Source organism: Apium graveolens, chromosome 8 (genome assembly GCF_009905375.1).
Source record: "Apium graveolens cultivar Ventura chromosome 8, ASM990537v1, whole genome shotgun sequence".
Taxonomy (NCBI): domain Eukaryota; kingdom Viridiplantae; phylum Streptophyta; class Magnoliopsida; order Apiales; family Apiaceae; genus Apium; species Apium graveolens.
Genome location: NC_133654.1, coordinates 247851532 through 247876570, shown reverse-complemented (window position 1 = coordinate 247876570; position 25039 = coordinate 247851532). Strand labels below are relative to the sequence as shown.

At 33.7% G+C, this 25039-nt stretch overlaps 4 protein-coding genes across 6 annotated transcripts; 2 read left to right on the top strand and 2 right to left on the bottom strand.

Moving 5' to 3' along the window:
• Window positions 1–494: 494 nt before the first annotated feature.
• LOC141678405 (F-box protein At3g07870-like) lies at window positions 495–5175 on the bottom strand. Of its 2 annotated transcripts, none has more exons than XM_074484713.1 (4): window positions 4733–5175; window positions 3949–4154; window positions 3686–3771; window positions 495–2819 (listed from the first exon to the last, which is right to left on the bottom strand). In XM_074484713.1, the coding sequence occupies exon 4, from the start codon at window positions 1844–1846 to the stop codon at window positions 611–613; it is 1236 nt and encodes a 411-aa protein (XP_074340814.1). In that variant the 5' UTR covers window positions 1847–2819; window positions 3686–3771; window positions 3949–4154; window positions 4733–5175; the 3' UTR covers window positions 495–610. The 2 variants fall into 2 exon arrangements, with proteins under 2 accessions (XP_074340814.1, XP_074340816.1); XM_074484715.1 differs by lacking the exon at window positions 4733–5175 and adding an exon at window positions 4236–4351.
• A 632-nt stretch (window positions 5176–5807) lies between these two features.
• On the top strand, window positions 5808–12436 carry LOC141678904 (cysteine protease ATG4-like). 2 transcript variants are annotated; one of them, XM_074485327.1, is made up of 9 exons: window positions 5808–5948; window positions 7724–8084; window positions 8169–8254; window positions 8378–8428; window positions 8610–8983; window positions 10360–10498; window positions 11465–11520; window positions 11653–11723; window positions 11909–12436. In XM_074485327.1, exons 2-9 carry the CDS (start codon window positions 7892–7894, stop codon window positions 12130–12132), a joined length of 1194 nt encoding a protein of 397 aa, XP_074341428.1. In that variant the 5' UTR covers window positions 5808–5948; window positions 7724–7891; the 3' UTR covers window positions 12133–12436. The 2 variants fall into 2 exon arrangements, with proteins under 2 accessions (XP_074341428.1, XP_074341427.1); XM_074485326.1 differs by having other exon boundaries at window positions 7721–8084.
• A 1257-nt stretch (window positions 12437–13693) lies between these two features.
• On the bottom strand, window positions 13694–18000 carry LOC141678903 (endoglucanase 8-like). The gene is made up of 7 exons (XM_074485325.1): window positions 17710–18000; window positions 16802–17178; window positions 16099–16191; window positions 15844–16005; window positions 14558–14669; window positions 14311–14474; window positions 13694–14211 (listed from the first exon to the last, which is right to left on the bottom strand). Exons 1-7 carry the CDS (start codon window positions 17942–17944, stop codon window positions 13885–13887), a joined length of 1470 nt encoding a protein of 489 aa, XP_074341426.1. The 5' UTR covers window positions 17945–18000; the 3' UTR covers window positions 13694–13884.
• A 4685-nt stretch (window positions 18001–22685) lies between these two features.
• On the top strand, window positions 22686–23410 carry LOC141680580 (cinnamoyl-CoA reductase 1-like). The gene is made up of 4 exons (XM_074486767.1): window positions 22686–22695; window positions 22781–22935; window positions 23009–23194; window positions 23294–23410. Exons 1-4 carry the CDS (start codon window positions 22686–22688, stop codon window positions 23408–23410), a joined length of 468 nt encoding a protein of 155 aa, XP_074342868.1.
• Window positions 23411–25039: the final 1629 nt, after the last annotated feature.

The window sequence follows — 25039 nt, the reverse complement described above, 5'->3', positions numbered from 1 at the left end:
AGGGAACGATAAAATATCAATAAGATGTGAAGGAACTTGTCATTAAGCAAGTATAAACTAGTTGATGCTATCTAGTTATTAATGATTATTGTTTCAATTTCATCGAGAAACACTTCATATTACAATTCCCCAAGATTTCACCATAATTTAGTCTCATATCACAAATTCACGACATTAACAAAATTTCGACTCGAGAACAAGAACAAATTCCAAGAACATAAACACAGAAATTTAGAATTATGTCAAGGTACCGAAACAATTCTTTCAAAATGCAGCAAGTTGCACAAGTGAATCTGAACAAAGTGTCTATAGCTATGGACTCGTAATCTCTGGACAACAAAATCATCCAGAACAACAAAAAATGAAAATGAAGTTAATAGTAAATTCTTTTGAGAAGTACTAAATATTATGCGCACAAGTTGTAGAAAATTGAGAAAGATGATGCACATCAATACAGCAATAAACTTCAATATCTTCGTTTTCTTAATAGGACTTATCACTGACCAGTAATTATTAATTAGAAGGTCTAAAGATAATTGAAGTAAAATTGCAATCCAGCTTACTAGCCAGAAAATATGCTCGAATCATTCTTAATTGACAAATAAAACCCCTAGAATGTGTACCCACAAGTACATCTGACACTAAATTTATCGAAAACTAAATACCCTGCTAAAATAAGATCGAGTGGACAAAAGTTTGATGAGTGAACTGCGTGATTGTTAAATTCAGCCAGCAGCTCCATATTATCAATTTCAAACCTGGTGATATTCATATTCTTTTGATTATAGGTATAGAAGTTACCACTTCCGGACTTCATGAAAATTTCTTCATCCTTCATAACTGTTATCGGGTGAAGTGCAAAACTATCTAATCCAGCAGGGATGATAGAGGTTGTCAAAATGCACTTTAAAGCCCAAGACTCTCCCACTCCATATTCCTTCATCGACCATATGTCTAAATGTGCAGGATCAGAATTATCAAACAAACACAGACAGTCATTCAAAACTCCAACATTCATATTGATGTTGCCATTCCCTATATTTTGAGGAAATGAGATCTGATAGTATCTTTCTTCCTCAATGTTAAATGCATACACAGATGTGACATGTATCATCTCGTTATAAAACAACCAATGAAAGGCTCCTTCCACGATAGCAGCTAGAGATTCTTCGTTACTTGGATATGGAAGATATCCCAGACTCTTCCATGTTTTAGTCCCAACAATATAAACCTGAGCGTCCGATCTTTTTGAATAAATTGGGTGCGGTGGGTCAACTAGTGTTGAAATTCTTAAAATCTTATAATTGTCGGTGGATGAACCAGAACCAAACCCGTAAACATCTTTCATTTTTCTATCAGAATTGTGTATCTTGTCACAGGGTGGGGGTTTCGGAAGGGTAGCATATTGCCCTAAAACTGGGTTGCAAATGTAAAGAACCGGTTGTCTAAAAAAACCATGAGGACATACAACTAAAAAAAAAAGCAAGCCATTACAGGAACCGACAATTTTAGCATAATTGCCTGGGAATATAGATTTATATGATTTACAGTATCCTTTCGCAAGCTCGACCAAGTGAACCCCAAAATCATTGTTGAACACAATAGTGGTGTATGGGGACAATTCAACAAAACGCTTAGTGAACCATTTCTCAGAGATCAATTTAAAATATAATTTACATACACACCTTAACGCGCAGATAGAAGCAATTGGAAGTCCTGCAAAAATGTTCATAAGGAGTGACTCTGATACAACATCAATCAAACTTACATGGTTAATTTTTTTTCCGAATTCTACTATTTCGCGTTGCATTGTTGCTTTCTTTGTGAGATTTCTTCGATCATCCATAATGGAAAGAGAATGTTATATGCTAAGCTTGAAGCGAAGATTTAGAAGATAGTCCCGGTGTAGATGGAAATATTGTAGAAATCTCCGGAATCTAGATTTTGTTAATCAATTAAATTTCCAACAATCTTTTCAGATTTTGAAATCATGATAAGCATAACAGAATATCTCAGATAAAATAAATCGATTGATCACACAATTTATTACTTTTCCTGGACTCGGGTACGCAAAAGGGTTTGGATATAAGAGTCGGATTCTCAATTTTGGATAAATAAGAATTCTTGAAAATGGATCCGAAACTTGACAAGAGAGTGGGGATTGGCATGCTAGTATAAGTGTGTGACACAGAATTTTCTAAATTCTCAAAATTTTGAACTTTATAAAAAAATTATTATCTATTGACTGCGATTGAGATGGGTTAATTGGATATAAAATGTTAGGTCCGGGATGAAATACAGAGGGGGTGGTATTTATGTTCGTTTTTCGATTTTACTCACAGCGGAAATTAAAAGTTTAATTAAAGAAACAAAGAACACAAAAAAAAAATTGCGGTTAAACTCTTGTATTAAGAATAGAACTTCTAAGGTTGCTTACACACGAGTATTCAAAGCTAAGATAAGAACAATCAACAATAGAGATATAACCTATCAAGAACTATTGAATGTCCTATCAATCAAAAATAAAGAGCCCTTATAAAGATGAGCAATACAATTAAAAGGAGATTTTAAATGAGTGTATTTGTGTAAGGCTTTAGAGTTTGGTGAGAATTGATTTTGAAAGCACTTCCCCAAGTAAATCTTAAAGAAATCGAATGTTTCAATAATGGCTCGACTACAAGCTTGTGTTCATTTCTAGGACTTGCCACATTGATATCTTGAAAGTACTAGCCAATTCTTGATAATAAAAAGCTAGGACTCGGACCCACATCTTACCTTGTAGAAGAGTAGAACTCGGCACTTCATTCCTTGAAGCTTGCCTTCACATTTTTACATTAAACAAGATTTATAACTCGTCAAACTTTCCTTGTACAAGACTAGGACTCACCAACCATCTTATTAGGATACTAATAAGATACTTATACAAGCCAACTCCACAATTTATACATCATAGGTATTATAAATGTGACGAAATTTTTTGTAAGAAACTGAGATCCAACAAAACTATACAAATCAGTTCGACTAAGGAAACAATTTCTGATGTTTATCTGCTTTGTTTCATGCTTTCCTTCTCATATGTCATCCTATGTTTTAACAGTCGAGTATTGATAGTAAAAGAAAGTTGTGGTAACTCATTGACTCTCCATGTGCATATATGTGAGTTTTTTTTATATCCCATCATAAAATGGTATCCAGCCTATATTTGTACACATATAATTATAATTACAAAATAACTTAAAAACCAAAATAATTAATTTTTTTATAATAATTAACTAAATACACTAGTGATCCAAAAGTATAATATATTCCTTTACACTGTATATAAAAAATGCACATTAAGCAAATAATTAAAAAAACCTTAACTACAAAATAATAGACCAACTTAAATACAAAAACATGAATATTTTATCGAACAGGTTATAACAAATGTCATGTGCAAAGAAGAGTGCAAGTTGGACTGATTAGCTTAAGTAATACAGCATAACTATAAGAATGAGAACACGATCATACCAAACTGAACTAGCATAGTTATTTCATCATTTCAGAGAAGATCAACCTTAATTAAAATTTTCAAAGCCTAAACAAAATATCGTCACCGGACCAGCTACAGTTGTTTATAATCAGTAATTCTTAAGCAAGTTTGAAACTATTGATAAAATGGAAATTTAGAAGTAGAGAATCAAACCTTGTCGGATTCTGGAAGCAACTCATAAGCTGTGTATGGAGACCTACAAATCTTGCATCATTCATTGTATCACTGTAAACTCTTACCTGCAATTTATATGGAGATTAGATACCAAATTTAGCACCGGAAATAAAGTATTTTTAAAACACATATTAACATGATTGGAGTATATAAAGAGATGAACCGGTGGATTATTGGACCATAGACCATAACATTAAGTAATAGATTGTAAAAGATCCTAAAACAATGATTCATAATCATACCAAATTGACTAACATGCCAGAACCAGAAGGTATTTGTGGACTTAAGATCGAAGGATTATAACCAATATCTCTTGTCAACATGATAGTACCAGAATCTCTTGATATATAACATATCAGTATTTGTCGTTTCTTGGTTGCTGCTCAAACATGGATGGGGCTCATCAATTCGCCATTTGCCACTCCATCAACAATGCTTTAGACTCTGTCTACAAATTGTAATCAAAATTAGTATGAACTAAACTACCATAAATTAACATATTAAAATTAGTACAAACACAAAATAGTACCTAGTTGCAGGTATCACAAATTAAAATTTGTAATTACAAAGAATGGGTTGCATAATATAGCAGTCAAGTTGCATAAATAAATCAGTACCATTAACTATTAAGCTGCATAATTAAACAAGCATCTAGCACCATGACAAAATTTAAAACCTTGTTCCAAAGAAATATCTAATATGTAAGTTATCACATATTTTGTACTCCCTCCGTCCCTTTTTACATTTCCTATTTTGACTTATAACACTATTCATGGTAAGCGATTTACTATTAATTTACGTTTAATCTATAAAATCAAATATAGTCACTAGTGATCTTGTTGAATTCATATTTATGATTATTTTAATACAATGAAATTTTTATATTTAATACTAATACGAAATTAAAGATATTAACGATCAAAAGTGTGCATTGACAAACGTGTCCAACACAAATAGGGAAACGAGAGTAATCGTAAAATAGGCGAGACAATACTTGGCATGTAATATTCTTCACATGAGACTTACTTTTGGGGGGAGGCCTTCTGTTCAGACTTCATTAGCACAATTTAAAAGTTTTAGCAAAGTACCATTGCTCCTCTTGAGAACATAATTTCCATGCACGAACAAAATGGTCCCCAAAATTGGCAATTTAAAAGCTTTACAAAAGTACCATTTCATTTCTCAACATAATTTCCATGGACGAACAAAATGGTCCCCTAAATCGGCACCAATTTGCATTTCGAGAATTTAAAATAACCGATTTAAGGACTTTGATCAAGAAGGTATAATTTAAAAATCAAGAATTTGTGGTAGATTGCTATATATGTTCAATCCAAACACGTTTGTGTACAGAGAAGAAATAAAAAAAGAGTTCTTATCGATTATGTTTATATAGATGTTAACATTTATCAGGTAGACACGCATATATCAAAACTTCAACGTATGCACGTACAGTAGTACACACAACAATGAAGATAAGAAGCACGGGTAAAGAGGGTGGGAATGAACCTAATTCAGAATAAAGCCCGGTCCCTTGGATTTCTCTTTTTTTTTTTCTTAAACATTTGGTTGCATAAACTCGAAAAATCGGATAAAAGTTCTGATTGAAAAAAATAAGGATAAATTTAAATAAAAATTTGTATTTTTAATATAACCTGAATAAAATCTTAATCTTTTTCATTTCCAAAAAAAACTCATTTTTTCCTAGATACCATTCACAAAATACAGTTTTTTTATTAAACTTTTAAAATATAACTTATATTTCATACGAAATGTAAGGTTTTTTTATATAAATAATTATGTGAATTTTTGTTATTTTAAATTTAATAATTTGTGTAATCCATCATATGTGCTTATTTATAATTATTTTAATATATTATTATAGTTATAAATTTTGAAAATCGAAATTATTCGACTGAGATAACGATTTATAATTTATCGAATGATTTTTAAAAATCAAATAATTTATCAGTTATTTATTAAAAATTAGTCAAATTAAATAAATATTTTTTAATTATTTTTGAATAATTTATGGGTAATGGATCGATTTCTACGTAATAATTAGACGGCAGTTATTGAACATTATTATTTCATAATTTGATTTGGGGGTTAGTTACGCCACGCCGTTGCGCGCTTGCTGTTGTAAATCAACAGAATAGATACAGTAACAACTTGTCTTGTACGTCACAATTTAATGGAGCTAGGGTTTCTTTGATTCTCTCCCTCTACTCTCTCTCCTCAAGTAAGAAATCTCTCTCTCTCTCGCCCCCCTCTCTCCCTCCCTTTTATTGTTCTTATCTCCTATCTGTCGATTATGCTAAGAAATTTTGCTTCAATTACATTAGTTGAGTGGATAATAAGTTTTCGTGTAAAGTCAACTCTAGAATCGATTGATTTTGAAATTGTTAGAACTGTTAATTTTGTAAGCCGTGTTAGATTTTGCACTCGAAATATTACTTTCAAATCGATAATTGAAATTGTTAATCGTAACATTCTTTAGTATCGTCACATTTTGGCTTATGTTTGTAGTTTGTTCTGTTGATTGATATGATTTTACTTTTTCTTATGTGCGTGATTCTGTTCTCAAAATTTGTGTTTGAATTCGTATTGTGTCGTATTCTTAACTGTCGCATTTGTTTTCGTAGTTTGTGTAGTTGATTGATTTGATTTACTTCTTTTGTATGCATATTAGTTCTGTCGAAATGTATGTTTGAAATCATAACATTCATTCTTATTGTGTCGTATCTGTGACTTTTCGCCTCTGATTTCGTAGTTTTATTAGTTGATTGATATGATTTTACTTCTTTTAGATGCATAAAGTTTATTTATGTTCTCTATTTTTATCTGTTATATACGCATTTGAATATGTTTCTGCTCTTGTGAACTCAATGCCTCTATTTAGAATTTTTATTCGTATCTGTGACTTTTCGGCTGTATTGTTTTGTAGTGTGAGTCCATTGCTTTAAGTTTCCTTTTCCTCGCATTGAGGCTTAGTCTATGTTTCTTTCTAGTATTCTCTATACTATATTCCGCTATATGTGTGTTTACATTTTTTTTAATTTTTCTTGCCGAATTAAAGTCTCTGTAGTTTTAGATTATAATTTGAAATAACGATATTGAACTATGTAATTTAATAATTGGAATATGAACATTCCCGATTTTTTGCTTAGGTTCGTGTATTGTATAATGTTTAGCCACGCAATGCTTTTAGAATATAAGGAAGGGTTTAACGGGTTTAAAATTATATCAGGTATCTAGTAATTTTGGTATTTATTAATTTTCTTGCACTATCTCGATCAAGATTGAATAACAGCCTATGAATAACCTAATTTCCTGATTGTTGTTCCTTTGTTTTACCACGCTTTGTAGTTTATTTCGTATTTATCAAATCTGAAATGAATTCATTTTATCTTTCAGTTACGTTGGTTGTTCATAAAAAGGTTCCATTTTAAGTCAAGTGGTCAAACTGTTGTTTTTTATATTATCGGAGCTTTCAATTTGAACTGTACATTTGCTATTTTAATCAATGCTTGAATTCATCACCTTCACTTTGATCGTATTGTATTTTTGAAAATTGTGGATCCCAGCCTCTCGCTGTACCATTACTTCATATGTACTTGTTCTCTTGATGAATTTAAGTTTCTAGTGCCAGGTTAATTAAACTATTTATGTTAGTGTAATATTTAATCATTGTAATCCACATGTTCTCAAATTTTTCCGTTGGTTCATGTATTGTACAGGGTGCAGCCACATAATGCCTTTAGAATATTAGGAATGAGGAAAGTATATTATTTTTCTTGTGCAATCCTGCTGTTCATTTGATAACAATTAGTAAACTTGCTCAATATTCTTCTCTTTTAATTCACAAGCTTTTCGGTTTTTTATTATCTGTACCTTTGTACTGCTTGTACGTATTTGGTTATTGTGTGGTTGCTATGAACGGGTACATATTTGTATTTTTCTTTGTAAGTGAAGAGTTTGTCATCATACTGATACTTCTATATATCTTGACAGAAGTCTTTTCAAGGAGCCTAGAACAAGAGACAAAAAAAATTCATTTACTTCTTTATGGTGGGGGCAAGGTCCTGGTATTTGCTTTTTTAAACTGTATAAGGTGTGGCGTGCTGAATTTTTAGAAAGAAAGAATTAAGTACCAGAAGGCATGTTTGGATAGTTGGCACAAAAATGAGGAGATTTCAAGAACGCGTGCTAGGACTAAACAGGACTGGTGTTTCTATCTCATTCAGTGACATTTGGCTGCTAGGTGTGTGTTACAGTCTATCAAATGAAGATTCGTCTCCAGATCCAATCCAAAGCCATGGATTTGCTGCATTCGTTGAAGATTTCGAATCAAGAATTTTATTGACCTACCGCAAAGGTTTGTGTTAGAAACATCTTAACAGGAATGTGTGGCTGCTTAAATTGGAAGATGCAGATAGAGACTTAATGTTGTTGTTCGCAGGATTCGTTGCTATTGGAGAAACAAAGTATACTAGTGACGTGAACTGGGGATGTATGCTTCGAAGCAGTCAGATGCTTGTTGCTCAGGTATTAAGCTGTGTTACTTGGTTTTATTAGTGGTTTGTGTTAAACTTTTATCGTAGGACTTTGTATTGTAAAACTGTAACTTGTAGATGGGAAAACGTGAATAACATATCTCATTGTTTTTAGGCGCTCGTTATCCAAAGGCTGGGCAGAAATTGGAGAAAATCATTTGAGAAGGTATTTGCTAAATAGAACAGGGAAGTAGCTAGTAGTAATGAAGAGCTCGGTAGATTCTGAACTATAGTTTATAATCTTAATATATTGATAATAAGTTTAAGATGTCTGAATCATGGTTTTAAGGAGGTCGATGCACTGTCAAGTTACCACTCTGATAACTGTTTATATGCTAATGATGCAGCCACTGAATAAAGACTACATTGGGATCTTACACTGTTTTGGTGATTCCGAGGCATCGGCTTTCTCTATACATAATCTCCTTCAAGCTGGAAAACTCCTCTCTCCTGGATCTTGGGTAGGCCCATATGCGATGTGTCGCACTTGGGAAACACTGGCTCAGAGTAAACTGGAAGAAACTGAATTAGAAAATCAGTCACTTCCGATGGCTATGTATGTTGTCTGTGGTGATGAAAATGGGGAACGAGGTGGAGCTCCTGTTCTTTGTATTGAAGATGCATCTAGACATTGTCGTGAATTTTCACGAGGTCAAGCTGATTGGACCCCTATTCTTTTGTTGGTACCACTGGTTCTGGGGCTTGACAAACTTAATCCTAGGTATGACAAGTTAGTGCTTCTAGAATAATTTGCCGTTGTTGCGCCTTATATTCATTCTTTCTGTAGTTTGGTGTTAGTTTGGTGTTTTTTTATTGTAAAAGCTTTCGAAGTCCAAAAACAGTAGCTGTGATTTTCTTGAGAAGCAACATACTTGTTGACTTTGTTGTGTGGGAAAATATAAATGTAGAGTGTTCGGTGATATATATTTTTAAAATGGGAACTATTACTTTATTTGGCAGTAGTACTTCTGTTGTAACATTTACAATTCAAATTATATTGGTTTGGTCAAGTACTGAACATTAATTAATCCTTTTTAGTTAGAAATACAAACACGTTAGATGTATCTGTCTAAACTGAGAGTCAAATCCTCACCCTATATATAAAAAATGGTGAACTTAACCAGCAGTTATAGTCTGTCTGCTACGTATCTACTTTTATGATTTTGTTGTATTACTTCACAAGACTATACAGCTCTGAATTTTCTATTTTCTATTGCTACATATACATGTTGATGTCGCAATCAAGTTTGTAATGTGTTGGAACTTTCAGTTTGGCATGTATTATTGTTTTCGGTGTTGTGGGCCTGTGGCAGTGATTAAGTCATGATATAGTTTGATTAATTCACTAAAAAACATCAGATGACTATTGCAAGTACCAAGTTATCTGGTATTTTTCTTGATTCACGTGAAGCTGTTGCCTGTGGTCCAAAGCGCCTTCCTAGAGCCTAGAATATCAAGCCTTCTCTGGTCTACTTACTAATATTTTGTCTTTTGATGTATAATACTCTTGCTTGTGGGCGGGGTAGGAAAGGTTTCTTTAAGCTCCAACATTTTAAGTAAGTTGTACCCTTTTATGTTGTTCGAGGTAAAAGAATTTGACATCAGCTTGGCATGTCGGAATAATGTACTTAATCTGTAACAACGTTTTTCCTAAATTTTGGTGTTTACTGTTTAGTTTTTCTGATAAAAGTCCCACAAATCCTGCCCCAGCCCTAGCCCCAAATAATTGTAGAGATAACTGGAAAGTACAGAGTTTGATAATATGATAGGATTCTAACCTACGAATAGAGTGTCACAGAAGTGATAACATATGATCAGACCAACTTGTTCTAGAGAGTTAGAGTGATAAGTGATTATTGGAAGAGTAACTAGTGGCTACAAATTATAAATACCTTGTGTGGCAACTTCCATGCTATAAAATAAGTTGCAAGCGTCCACCCTTTTTTTATGAAAAAAAAACTTTTTAAGTTGCTTGCACCAACCTGTAAGTTTAAAATAACACTGCCATGGGTTTTTAGGAATGTTCTGATACTGTGATTACACATAAGCTTGTATTATGTTTTTCGCCTTTGTTACAGTTGATAACTTCTTGTTAAGGTACATTCCATTGTTAGTTGCAACATTTACCTTTCCCCAGAGCCTTGGAATCTTGGGTGGTAGACCTGGTGTGTCAACATACATTGTTGCTGTGCAAGATGACAACGCCTTCTACCTTGATCCACATGAAGTTAAGCAGGTATAATACAATTCTATTGCCTTTGCATTTTTAAATTTGTGGAGATATATATTACAGTGAAAGACAATTTGTGTAGATTTTGGTGTTTGTTCTTAGATTTTAAAGGCAGTTTAAGGCTTCCATTTTGGCTTTTAAGCTTTCTATGGCTTGATTAGAAGACCAGGCTAAGACTGAGTAGTTTGGTTAGACACATTTGGATATGAAACTTTGACATCTTTATCCCGCCCTAATCCCTATGACAAATATATCTTGTTACAGTTATGAGCTTTAGCCTTTAAGTGTAACTCCTCCTATGTGATATGTGGCCATGTGGTTGTAATTGGGATCATGCCAACCTGCATTTTTTTTTATAATTTAGTTTCCTGTAACCGTGTAAGGTAATCCTATATCAATTTGATGTAGTTCCGTTATTAATTGTTTTATGTTACTACTTTTGTCAAGACGCATTATATCTTAACTCTCTGACACGTTCCAAATTGGAAGATTTATGATTATGTGCTTACCTTTTAAGAACACATCCATGTAAACACTGACACACACTGTTTAGTTTAAATAATAGAGACTTATTAATCTGGTCTTTGTAAATGATTATTGTTACTTTCTTCATGTTCTACTTTTTACTCTGGTTATTTGTTATTAGAGCATGTTTGTTTCTGTAGTATCGTTTTATCTTTTAATTTTCTTCAAAGCATATTATGTTTTATGAGCTTCGAGTCGCTGGCTTGTCAACTTCAGCCTGGAAGCTTGTTATGTTGCTCTGTCTTTGTTTGTAGTTCCGTTGATGTTTTCCATTTCCCGTTTATATGTCAAACTCTAGTAACTGGATTATATGTCTTGTTGATATTATAATTTAGAATCTGATTTTAGAAATGTATCCCTTTGTAACTGCAAATTTTCAATTCATTGTTTCGTCTTTACCACTATTATGATAATTACATGTTTGTGATTGCTGGTTAAATTCACTAGGTAGTTGATGTGGCGCGAGATAATCTTGAAGCTGACACTTCTTCTTATCATTGCAAGTAAGGTCCCGGAAGACTTAAAAAAATATTCTCATTAATTAGTATGTTTTGTGTACAACTTTATTGTTCAATTAGAATATCTATCTGTATTGGCTGACACCACTGACTCAACTATTTACTTGACCTTGTCAGCATCATTCGACAAATTTCCCTTGACTTGATCGATCCATCCCTGGCCATCGGATTTTATTGTCGAGACAAAGGTGTGCTATATCTACGTATAAAATCAATATCAAGGTGTTTTGTAATATTTTGATAATGGTGATGATCACCGTTACTCCGCAGTAATAATGCAGCTTAGAACAACCATGCCAAACAGGGCACTAGACCAGATTTTTTATAAATTGAAGCTTTACGATTGACCATTTTGATGGGTTCTTGCTTTCAGATGATTTTGATAATTTCTGTTCGCGGGCTTCTGAGTTGGCAGCTCAATCTAATGGTGCTCCATTACTGACCGTTACTCAGTCACGCAACTCAACAAAGCCAGCAGGTGACTATGAGACCTCGTGTGAGACTGTTGGAGTTCATGATGATGATCCCTTTGATGCTGTACCCACAGATGGTGCCGACAATAGTGGTGCACAGGAAGACGAATGGCAAATGCTCTGATATAATTGCTATCTGGGTTTGAACTCTGAAGCTCAATTTCAATGTTCTGTTAATATTCTTTAGTACTCAGTTCAACCCCAAAGGCCCAAACACTCCTTCCAATTCAGTCGTCGCAAAAGATCGGGTATTATATAACCTGGTTCTCCTATATTAAAATGTAGATTCAATCAGTAGAAAGTATATTTGTTTGCAAATTAAAATTCAGGCTTCTTATGTTTTTTCGTCTTCATGATTCGAAGATGTTCATGGGGAACAATCAATACAGATGTATATTTTAGCAATATTAGAAACCTTTTTAGCTGTATTCCTTGAAAGGTAAATAGTTCGTAACATATACACCGATACATACAGGCTTTTCTTTAGTTCAGATGTAGCGCATATACACACGATAAGATAAACATATGGATGACTGTGTCTATTGAAAATTAAAAGTAGAAAATATATAAGGATTAGTTATAACATAAATTCTCGCTTAGATTACATATATGTTCTGCCTTCATTCCATTGCATAGAATTGCAGCGCAACAAAATTGAGTTGGCAATCTTATTCTCAATCAATATGAATGTAAAATAGTAGTTGATGAGATGAGTTAACATCATGAATGCATTATTGTAGAGACTTCATCAATATTTGTCAACCAAGGTACTATAGATCAGTTTTATCTGAGTCATTGATGTACTCTAACCTTCCTAGGAGGATCGATGATCTCTACCTTCCGCCGATGAAGCAGTTCTGAAATTATAAACATACAGGTCACACATTTTCTTTGACCAAACAAACCATTCTAAAACACCTGTGACAGGCCAATTTATGAAACAATGATAGGGAAATGGAGAAATCACCCAAAATCTATCACTTGACAACTCCAATGGCCTGCTCTGGCGAATCTAACATCTGCGCAGAAATCTCAGGGGTTGTAGAAGCAGAAACTGAATGACCGACCAGTCTGACGTACAAATCTGTTTCATAGTCTCTCTCTGTTTGCTCCCCATGAACACTGGACATGCTGCTCACTCCTTGGCTGAGCCCAACTAAAGCTGTCAACCCATCCCCTGATCCCCAACCACATCTGCATTGTGATCTGCTCTATTATCTGAATCATCATTATCAAGAGTTTGTTGGCAGTTACGGTATCCCACACCAAAGCAGTTAGTTGATAGGCGTGTATATTCTGTTGATCAATTACGACGTCTTTGAGAATTGGTATTATTGGCACTGGTTTTGTTGGGAAAGATACAGGTTTGCTGTCCATTTCTTCTTCAGCAACCAGCTTATTCCCTGTGGCATTACACTAAACAGGTGTATGATTTTGCTCATAAACTTTTTCGGAACTGATCATTTTCCCTGCTTTAGAAGAGACTGGTTCCACTTCCATCAAAGAAAGAAGCTTATAAACTATTTTTAAGGCAAATGCTCTGATCTAATTGCCATCTGAATTTGAATTTTGAAGCTCAATTTTCGCTGTTTTGTTCATATTCTTAAGTACTCAGTTCAAACTCCAAAGTCCCTCCCTAACACTCCTTCCAATTCAGTCGTTGCTAAAGATGTGTCGATTGTAAATTAAGGTAGAAAATATATAAGGATTAGTTATAACATAAGTTTTTGATTAGATTACATAAATGTCCTGACTTCATTCCATTCATTGAATGCAACTACAGATCTTAGAACATGCATATGATTACATGTAGGGTGACCTTTGCCCACCACTACATAACAACATTCTCTTTTACATCAATTATAGAGTTCTAGTATCAATTAGGATGGGCTGAAAAGTAAGCTAGTAGGCCTACTAATGGCGCATTGATATAAGTAGTGGGCTCTGATTCTTGAAAGAAAGGCCTTGAGTCAGGGAATGCATCAGAGCTGTTAGGCCCGCCAACCACTGCTCCAACTAGTAGATTCGGGTTAGGATTTGGACTCAAGAAGTACCTTGATCCTGCTTTACAACCTATTCGGGCCGGGTGAGCTCTTACAGATGGCAGCGAGCTTCCTCGGTGATGGATCCTCCGTGGGTAACGTGCACCGTATCCAACCATGTATGACATTCTCATTGGATTATCTCCTAGAATATAGTCAACCTGGGATGACAAGTGTAAAACAAGCGTAAATCAGTAAAGCGCGGATAAATTAATTTGTATTTGAACGAGCGGTGTTTAAGAAAAATCAAAAATAGTGACCTGATGTTTGGCCAAGCGTTTGAGGAGGGCAGGGGAGGCAGATTTCTGGCCACATGGCACAGCATGATTGGCATGGCTAAGATAATTAGAATACACCAGAAGTAAGAATGATAGGGAGGTTACATGCTGCATGTTACTTCCTCCAGCTTTAAAGATAAGACCACCTGTTCATAGGGAGAATTGATATTATTAAGCATATACAAACAGAGAGAGCTGAGATTCATAGTAGATAGATAATGGTGAATACCTGGTGAATATTGGACTTGGGGATGGGAAATGCCAGGCAGTATGGAGCAGATGAAGCTATCAGCATTGACCTGGAACGATTTTAGTTCGTTTGATTTTCCCATCAGCACTTCCTGCATTTCAAAAATTTTTAAGAAAAAATTCATCACTCTATAAGCTCTGAATTAGTCTCAGACTATTAATTAGTGTCCGAGATTATTTGTTAATCAATTATTCACGTTGAATGGTCAAAATTGCATAAGCATTCGAAATAATATCATAGTAAACCGGACTTAAAAAAACATAATAAATCAATCGATTACTCTTATCTGTATGGTTTCGGTCTATCCCTAGATCACGCTAATATTCTATAAATGAGTAGTTCTAGTAGTGCTAGTTGAGCAAGCTCCTAGTTCACGCTTATATTCTATAAATGAGTCGTGTCGAGTTGAGCGACTGCACATAGAGATGCACAAAAAGTACTCATGATCAAAAACCATCTATGGTCAAAAATCGAAGTACTAATGAAGGCTAATTGGAAGAGAATTGGTGAGCCAATGACTTGACTGATGAGTCACATGTGTGCAGAGAGGCACTGACAAGTCCTCCAAACAAACACAATCTAAAAAAAGGCACCTCTTAATAAATTCCTACTGTTATACAATACCCAAATCTGATACAAAGTTGCTATTACAAAACGTTACTACTGTCCCTTTAATGTGAAAACGATACCCAGTTATCTTCATAAAAGAATTTGTTATATTGTCAACCCCACATGTTCACCTATCTTCTTTGTTTAATATGTATACCATGTGATTTTTGGATGGAGTATTATTCTTTCGGGTAAAGCAACTAAAAAACCATGGTAATTTTAAAAGTTTTGTAGATGAAACCAAAAGCTAAAGACAAAGATTTGGGAACTGCATAAAGAAATACTACAAGTTGCTAGCTAGATTGAGTTACCGTACTGTCCAGTTTTTCTTTATCTAGGGATTAATATATCATCCGTTTCACGGAAATTTTTGACAATGGATGATTTATCACTGATTTATCAGCGATTTAGCAAATCGATCAATATTTTAATCAATTTAGCTACAATTTTTAAAAAATCGACTAATTTATATAACAGAACATTCAACTACAAAAAATATTAAGCTAAGACCGAAACCTATATGAGTATTTAAACTTTACTATAATCAAAGTAATTTCAAAGAACCGACGAAGAATATTTAAATTTCTGTAATCGAACTTGTTTCGAAAAGGGAAAGGGGGAGGGGATAATGTTGAGGGGGGAGGGAATAGGAATACCTTGGAAATGAGGACATTGATACCGGCATGTTTGTTATCCCAACCGAACTCATTAATGGTGTCACCAGCTCTTAAAACCACCTCGTTCTTGATTATATATTCTCTGTATTCTCTCCTCCTTGATGCCTTGTGCAACCATGCTGCTCCCCACAACAACTCATCCTACGTTAAACAACTTCAACCTTAATCCCCCCATTCCAGCACAACTCCAATCATTTATACGTACAAGTAGTATAACATACGCAATTATTATACCTGGTAACCATTATTGTCACAGTAAAATGGGCAAACTGCAGAGTGTAGACTGGAACTATATGCTCCTCGGTGCCTGTCAGCAAACTCGAACACCTATGTAACCAAAATTACCCTCACTTATTAGTTTATAACGGTAATAACTAAATTTACATGCTAAATTCCACCACTCTTAAAACAAAAATGCACAAACACATTGCGGATTGACAAATTTTTACATTCCTTTCCGATACAAATTATTTTAGCCCAAACATTTTTACGTCATCACGTCAACAAAATCCGATAATACAAATTACGAGTCACCTTAAAAATATCGCCGTCACAAGTCCTACAAATGTCTCATATCATTAGCAATACAGTGTCACGCACAAACTAAATACTTTTTCCCTCGTGTAAGGGGGATTTGAACAACGCTGATGTTATATTAATGAAGTACACGCATATGAAGTATGCGCACATAACATGAGCTTATTAGCATAAAATATCTAATTTTACACAGCAAAATCATAACAAGAAACCAACTCCACACAAAGCACAGTACAAAATCAAAAAGAACCGTATAAATTATCAAACCAAATAAACGATAAAAGCAAACAAGCCACTGCAAAATCAGAAACACTACAGCAAAGCTAGTGAAGACTAGCTACAACAACTAAACACACAGCAATAGACCAGGAAAAAAGGAGCTTAAAAAAACTGGACTTACTTTAACAGCACGATCGAGGAGGAGCTGAGAATAAGCAGAGTCACGTGACCTGAAAACAATAGACGCAGCAGCCAAAGCGGCAGCAGTTTCACCTGCCACGTCAGAGCCAGGGTGGTCTTTGTCAATCTTGTACACACTTCTCAAAGTGTCCATGTCTTCTGGTCTTTCCCAGCAGTTGTGGTCTGAAAATGCATCTCCTACTTGTACATACACCGTGTTTGGCTTTGCTGTTGCTTTTAGTAGATAATCTGTTCCCCATTTCACTGCTTTTATTGCGTTACCGTATTCTGCTCCCAAGTTTCTTCTCATGTCTATTACGCTCCATGCTAGCATTGTTGTTGTGAATGCCATTGGGAACCCGAATTTTATGTTGTCCCCTGTTGCAAACAAAAAAAATTATTACAACATTAGGGGTGAACGTAAAATTTTATTTTATGGGTTATGTATCGTTGATGGATACGAATGATGATAGAAGACACGAATAATTTAATTTTGTAATTTTAGCCGAAGAACATACTTTTTCCGTCCTAGTTTAAGTAACGTTTGTCATTTTTACACGCATTGTAATATGACCGATATAGTAATTTAATTTACATTTGCGGAAAATGTGACAAAAACAGGGATGTCTCCGGTTTTATGCGAAATAATTTAAGTGTAATTGATTTATGTAATAAAATATGGTTGGAACAACTAACATTACCTACTTTATGTAGTAAAATGTGCCTAAAACATGGTTTTCATGTTCAAAAATTTCAAACATTATGGAGTAACAGTGTAACATTGTACAATTTTTCGACAAAATTAACGGTGTAAGATGAGTCGATAAAATGGAGGTCATACTAAATGTGCATGCTAAGCATATATAGAAATGTGACATATATGTACATTAACAATAACGCAATGTTTACCTGCGTCATAGTAGCCACCAGTAAGGTCTACACCGGCCGTGGAACCATCGTGCAATGCCGAGTCGCGGCGCCAACGAAGGCGTTGATCAGGCGGTAGCTTGCCAGAACGCTGGCCTTCAAAGAAAATAATGCTTTTCTTTAACGCATTTGCATAGTCATGTGCACAAAATGTGGGAGAAGCAAAGAGAAAAAAAGTGGTAAAAACGGCCGGAAAAAGGCGGGAGTTTGGCGCCATTTTGTTGTCGAAGTAACCGGAAAGGGAGAGAATGGGTGAAATTAGAGTGTGAAATGAGGTTGTTTTTATAGGAGAGTTGAGTGTGTCATTGGATACTTTGGGCTGGTAAATATTGAAGTGACGTTGACACGTGGAGGGGTTTGATTGGGTGGAGTGTGGATATCGATGAGGACTGTCTTGACCGGTCCAGGAATTGTTTGACCGGTTTAGTTTTGTGTGTAATTCTTTTCTGCTGGGAGGGAGCAGTAGAGTTGTAGAGGTATCAAATTAATCTCCGGCGGAAATTAGCCGCACAAATTTTTTAAAAAATTATCAGCAACGGTTAATAGCCTCTAAAATTACAGTAATACAAATTTTCATATAGGAGAACAATGTTCGTTATCTCGTAAAACTTACCTAAATTGCATGTAACTTTTAGTATAAAATAATAATTACATTTTTGAAATGTATATGATTACATAAAAAAAATTATCTCAAATAAATTTCATGAGATAATCTCATAAATATTTTTTTCTTCGTATAAAGGTATCATCCTAATTTCGGATTTAAAAATTATATCTAAATAATATAACTTACACATTGACGTATAAATCATCATACTCAATGCTCAGCTCCATTCAATTTCTTTTAAATTATTCAACTTAAAGTATATTTTACCTTCATTAAAATTACTTTTGAAATGTGGAATTGTTATATATTTTAATTATTTAATAACTTGAGTACTAAAAACAAATGATCGAATAAGGGGAGAGGTGAAAAGAGGGAGTGGGCCAGAGCGGTGGGGTTGATAAATGAAGGGAGGGGGTGTGTACACTTTTCAGTTATTGGTTAATGGCAACCACGTGGGAGGCCGCTACTCTGTGGGACCCACTCCTTGTCTATTCATACCACCTCTCAGAAGATTTTAGGACGTATCGGACAAGTACATATGAAATCCGAGTTATTTAGTTTATCTCGTGTCATGTCCCAACAAATTACTTTCGTTTTCATTCTACTTAACAATTTCTCTCTAGTCTTAACACAAGTGAGGATCGACATAACCACTCTCATTCAATCTCCACGTCCAAAAGGGTTTTAAATTATAAAATATGTTAGTAAAAAAACAAGTATTTGTGTACTCGAATATTTATTTTCGTACCAATTCTAGATCCAAGAAATTACAACTAGTTATTCAATTTCGAGTAATGGTAGGATTAACAAAATTAGGCGTAAATTTGTTATAATGTCATGTTTTAATCGATGAGTTATATATTAATACAAGCCGTGTTCAGTTAATTATAAAAGAATGATCAATAATTAATTTACATATGATTTGCAAAGTGTTATGAAACAGATTTGACACATCACGATGTAAAAATCCCAATGTTACTCGAAAAAGTTTAGAAAAGGAAATTGCGGAACAACACATATCAAAAACTTTTCAAAAAGAGTAGTACTAGGTAATCTGAATCTGTTCTCGAAATATTTTTCAAATAATATTACGTGATATTTATCATATTTTAACTTGTGAATGTATATGTATGCAGAGGTGGTAAGATCTTTGAAAATTTACCAAATATATATATTACACACTAGTATTTAGGAACGATTTTGAGAACCACTTTGAATATTCAAGTAATTTTCTTTCAAAGATTTTCATACCAATTCGTTTTCTCCAACAATATCTTGCTAGATTATAAGCACCCTAGCACTGTTAAATTTACAACATAATTACTATTCTAAATTTCTCCATGTTATAAAGGCCCAAGTCGAAAGAGGCGGATCTGTATACCAAACATTAGGTAAGGAACAAAATTATTTTTAGTCGAAATGGTAAGTTAAATTACACGTAATTAGAAAAAAAACAAGAAGTTTGGCATTGCTATAATCGTAATTGGATTCCCTTTACACTCTACTAATTTTCCATGTTGAAAAAGTGTAAATAACTGTGGAGAAAATGAAGATGAGAGAAGATAAAGAAAACACATGTAAATCTGCAGTAGAAGAGTTGTAGGCATTGTGAAAAAGGTATGAGGGTAGTACTTTTTGGGAGAAAAATAAAAGGTGAAAAATGTAAGTATTGGGTATGGGACTGGGAGAGGTTAGTCCGTGACAGGGTGCTAGTAGTCCTTTTAGATATCACATTACGCATTACTTGTGTGAGAGTTATGGACTTATGGTATGATATGAATGTACAAGAACAACAACAACCCAAGTAGCTTAAAACGTGATTGGGGATATGGGTGGGAATTAGAGGTTTCGATTTGCACATGAATTTGGTGGTCTTGTGGTGGTGGTGGTGAATTTATGAAACGCAAGAGCTAGGTATTAACCAACCAATGGTGTATAATTCGTAATTTTTGTTACGGTTATAATTCGAGAAGGGACTTAATTCGATAGGATAAAGAGTTTGTTTCCGTAATTTCTAATGAAAAATGTGTTTCTAAATATAGTTGAGAATTATTTCAACAAATTCGATAACAATTTGATGGTTGCGGAAATCTCCCTAGATTTTTAGAGCAATTGTTGTCATTTTTAGAAAAAAAAACTTTTATCTTTTAATCGAAATATTTTTGTGTCAATGAAGGACACATAAATAATCCTCCCTTCTAGCATTATAGTAGGGGACGAGAAAAGTTAAAAAAATGGATGCGATGTTTTACTAAAATTTCGGGATGATTAAGAAAAAACGGATGATGAAGTGGTGTGCGGCTCCCTTAAAGTATTTATTCATCATCCGTATAGGATCTTGTCGTAAGGATAAGGACCTTAAACGATGAAAATTGATGACTTGACGAAATATTCCGCCATCAAACATAATTAATTATATATAGTAGCGATTATGATAGTAGTTATTTTGAAATTATTTCTAAATAATTGTTTGATTTTGCAAACATTAAAAACGTTCATTTTTTAGAGCGCGGTTTAAAATTTGTACTACCTTCGTCCCTCTCATTTCTTTATTGTTTTTTCACATGCTTAACACGTATTTTAAGGTAATTATAAAATATATTTATGTAATTTATTTTTAAATTTTTTTTGTATTAAAATTTCAACATCATATTTTTTATCTAGAAAAAAAAAATTAAAAAAAAAATATATACAAACCACATTTAATAAAAATATTAAAATGTGTATTAAGTCCCGTCCCCCAATATAAAAAATTGAGGGGGACGGAGGGAGTATATGTTATCATACACAACACAAATTGCATGGCTATAAATTTCTAGCGCATTTTATGAAGTATATATAATAGCATTATCTAACTATTATCTCCGTCCCATTAAATTGTATACGTTCAATATTTGTACGTATTTCGAATCTTTTATAAAATATAGTTTTATAATATTTTTTTAATTTTTTCTTTTTGAATAAAAGTTTAAACATAAAACTTTTATTCAGGGAAAAAAATTAAAAAAATATTGTAGAGTTATGTTTTAAATAAACGTTGAAAAGTGTGCTGAAAAGTAACGTATTAGAATTTAATGGGACATATGGACTAGTATTTTCAGAAAAGTTCGTGTACAATTGCAATGAATGTTTGCAACTTGTGATCACAGATCGATCTTATACTCCAACGATAATGTTCATCTTAATTCTTCTATTCAAAATGGATGCAAGTGTGTGAGATATATCATATACTTTATATTATAAACTAAAAATAAGACATGTATTTCTTTTGCAACATTAGAGTAAATCCAACAATTTTCTTAACCATATTCTTAAGTCTAAATATAAGGAACATGACATAAATTTGCGCTCTAACAATATCTTAGTGGTTACTTATATCACTAAAATACCCAGCAAATTCATATATGTTAGTGTGTTCCTTATATATATATATATATATATATATATATATATATATATATATATATAATGACTACTCATTAATTTACCCATTTTCTAAATGGATACCCATAATCCATATTAAGTATAAAATCATTAAATCCATGGATATATACACAAAATTTACCCAATGGGTAAATAAATTTACCCATGACCCATATTAAGTATAAAATCTATATATCCATATAAGTTTACCCATCAACACACTAAACATGGAAATTTTTTGAATTTTAAAATTTAAACATCTTATCCAAGAAAATATTTGCATGATTTTCTCACATATATATATCTTAATGACTACTCATTAATTTACCCATGGGTAAAAAAAATTACCAAAATCAAATTGTGCATAATTGTCTCTCGTCTGTTATACTCTCTTTCTCTCTTTCTCTCGATCAATCTCCTCCACATCTCTCTCATATTTTGGTAACTTCCTCATTATCAGTTAAACCGACAAAATCAAAGCATGCATCCAACAAAATCAAAGCATGCATGATCTGCTCCTTTATTTACTATATTTTTAAAATTTGAATTTCAAATTACTTATCTATAGAAATTATCACTCCTTGATTTCTAAATTGAGTTAAATTAGATTAACATACATGTATGTTACTCTTCTTCTCTCAAATTTCAAATCTCAGAATCTCATTTTCTCTTTTCTTTTTTGCAGGTCACATGTAGAATTTAATTGAGTTTCATTTGCTAATGCAACACAATGATCAAACCGGTTAGTACATCATATTTCTTCTTTTTTTTTGTTTTTCATTTAATTCGTCTCTGCACTCCTTTCTTTATGTAATTTTAGTATTGTTTTTATATTGATAATATGTTTGTACTATTATTCTGTACATATATTAGTTTAGGCAGAAGATAACTATGGGTTGATTAATTCTATAGTAGTGGTTATAAAATCATGAATGAAGGTATCTACACCAACTATTTGATTTTAAATCTCAAACATCTCAGTTACAAAAATTTTAGTACTTATGTGGTTTGTATTTTTATCAGATGAACTGAAGAATGATCATTTAAGAGAGCTGGAAGGTGCAAAAGATAGATTGACATTATGCATAGCTGATCCTCTTCATTATGAGAGTTTATGCAATGCCATTAGTGGTTGTGATGGTGTTTTCCACTCTGCTTCTCCCGTCACCGATGATCATGTACGTGCATATTTAATTTTTAAAGATTTCCATAATGATTGGCCTGATAATGGTGGTGACATTATGTGTGCAGGAAAAAATGGTGGAACTAGCTGTTATTGGAACCATAAATGTGATTGTTGCAGCCGCGAAAACAAAAGTACGACGAGTAGTCTTCACTTCATCAATTGGTGCAGTTTACATGTACCCTAACAGAGGTCCTGATGAGGTTATTAACGAAGATTGCTGGAGTGATCTTGAATTCTGCAAATGCATCAAGGTAATTAAACTTTAGTGTCCTAATCCGTTTTTTAGTATAACATCTTGATAAACCAGTAGGTTTATTTCGTTTGCTTGTAAATTGATTTTTATTATGCAGAACCGGTACTGCTGCGGAAAAGCAGTGGCAGAAAAATCTGCATGGGAGAAGGCAAAACAGAGAGGAGTAGACATGGTGGTGACCAGTCCAGTTCTGGTGCTTGGTCCATTGTTGTAGCCCACTGTAAATGCCAGCATCGTTTATATTCTCAAGTACCTCACCGGCTCAGCCAAGACTTATGTCAACTCGCTCTGGTAATCTGGTTACACTAAATGCATATAGGAAAACGTTCAGAGACACTTTGCTGATTAATCATTAGCTACATATGTGTAAATTGATAAACCAGTAGGTTTAGTTCATTTGGTTGTAAATTGATTTTATTATGCAGAATTGGTACTGCTACGGAGAAGCAGTGGAAGAAAAGTCTGCCTGGGAGGAGGCAAAACAAAGAGGAGTAGACATGGCGGTGATCAGTCCAGTTCTGGTGCTTGGTCCATTGCTGCAGCCCACTGTAAATGCCAGCATCGTTCATATTCTTAAGTACCTCACCGGCTCAGCCAAGACTTATGTCAACTCTGTTTGGTAATCGGGTTACACATACATACATATAGGCAAACGTTTAGAGACACTTTGCTGATTAATCATTAACTACATCCTTCGTATAATCCTAATAAGTGATCTTGATTATTTTTATATGGTTGAACACATAATAGATATTGAGTTGATGGTCGTTTGCAAGTAGATTGTATACTGGTATAAAGATAGAGTTTTTCCTGTTTTTGTTTTCACCAGAAATTCATTCTGAAATTGGAGGTGTAAGATGTCAAAGATAAAAGGAAGACCATGAAGACTGTGAAGACTGTCTCCACTCTTTCAGGTATCCGATATTCATATGATTCATATTATACTATAATAATTGTGACAGTTTCCGCTTCTTTTGAAAATTCGGTAAGTAACAAGAGGTTGAGGGCTTATGAAAATTCTGAAAAATTTTAGATGCCGACCACACTTTATACCACACTTTGAGGAACAAAAGGTTGAAATTTCTGAAAATTATTAGAATGGAATAAATGGATCTGGTTGAATATATTTTTTTGAAACATACTTTCATGTGATTTTTCTGTATTCATTTGTCTTCTTTGATCCTTACCAGTATGAACTTATGCTCACCAAGAGTCGCTCTATAAGTACAAATAGCAAAACTGAAGCAGTGGATCTTAGGACTCTTCTTATCAGTATGGGACACTACTCAAGATACTTGGGTGATTTTGAATAGTTGTCTGGCCTGCTTTGTTTTATAAAATAATTGTGCAAAATTTTGTTAATTTTTTATTATGACATAACACGATCTTAATAAGTTGAATAGTTGCCTGGCATGTTTAGTATTTAATAAGTTGAATTTTACAAATATGTATTTAGTATGAACATCTATGCATATATTCGGGACATGATTGCATGTAATATTTGCGGGAACACAAAACTTTGAAGGAAAAGGAACCTGAGTTTTCCAAAATAAAACTTCTTTGGCCTTTTTCATCTCGAGGTACATCTGTGTTAATTTCTTAGAAACATGAAGCGCTTACCTTCTTTTTTTTCCTTGTGTTATGAAGAAAAGACATTATGCTAATACGCTGACCTTGCCCCAAGGGTAGAAAGGTATGAATTAAATCGATAGTTTGATAGAGATAGTTTAAATTCGGTTGACACTGGCTCACATGTCTGTTTTATGTGGAATAAGAATGAGTGTGAGCTGCTTAGTTCTCATGGTTTCACCCAGAATCAGCTGACTCTTTGGAAGTACCCATC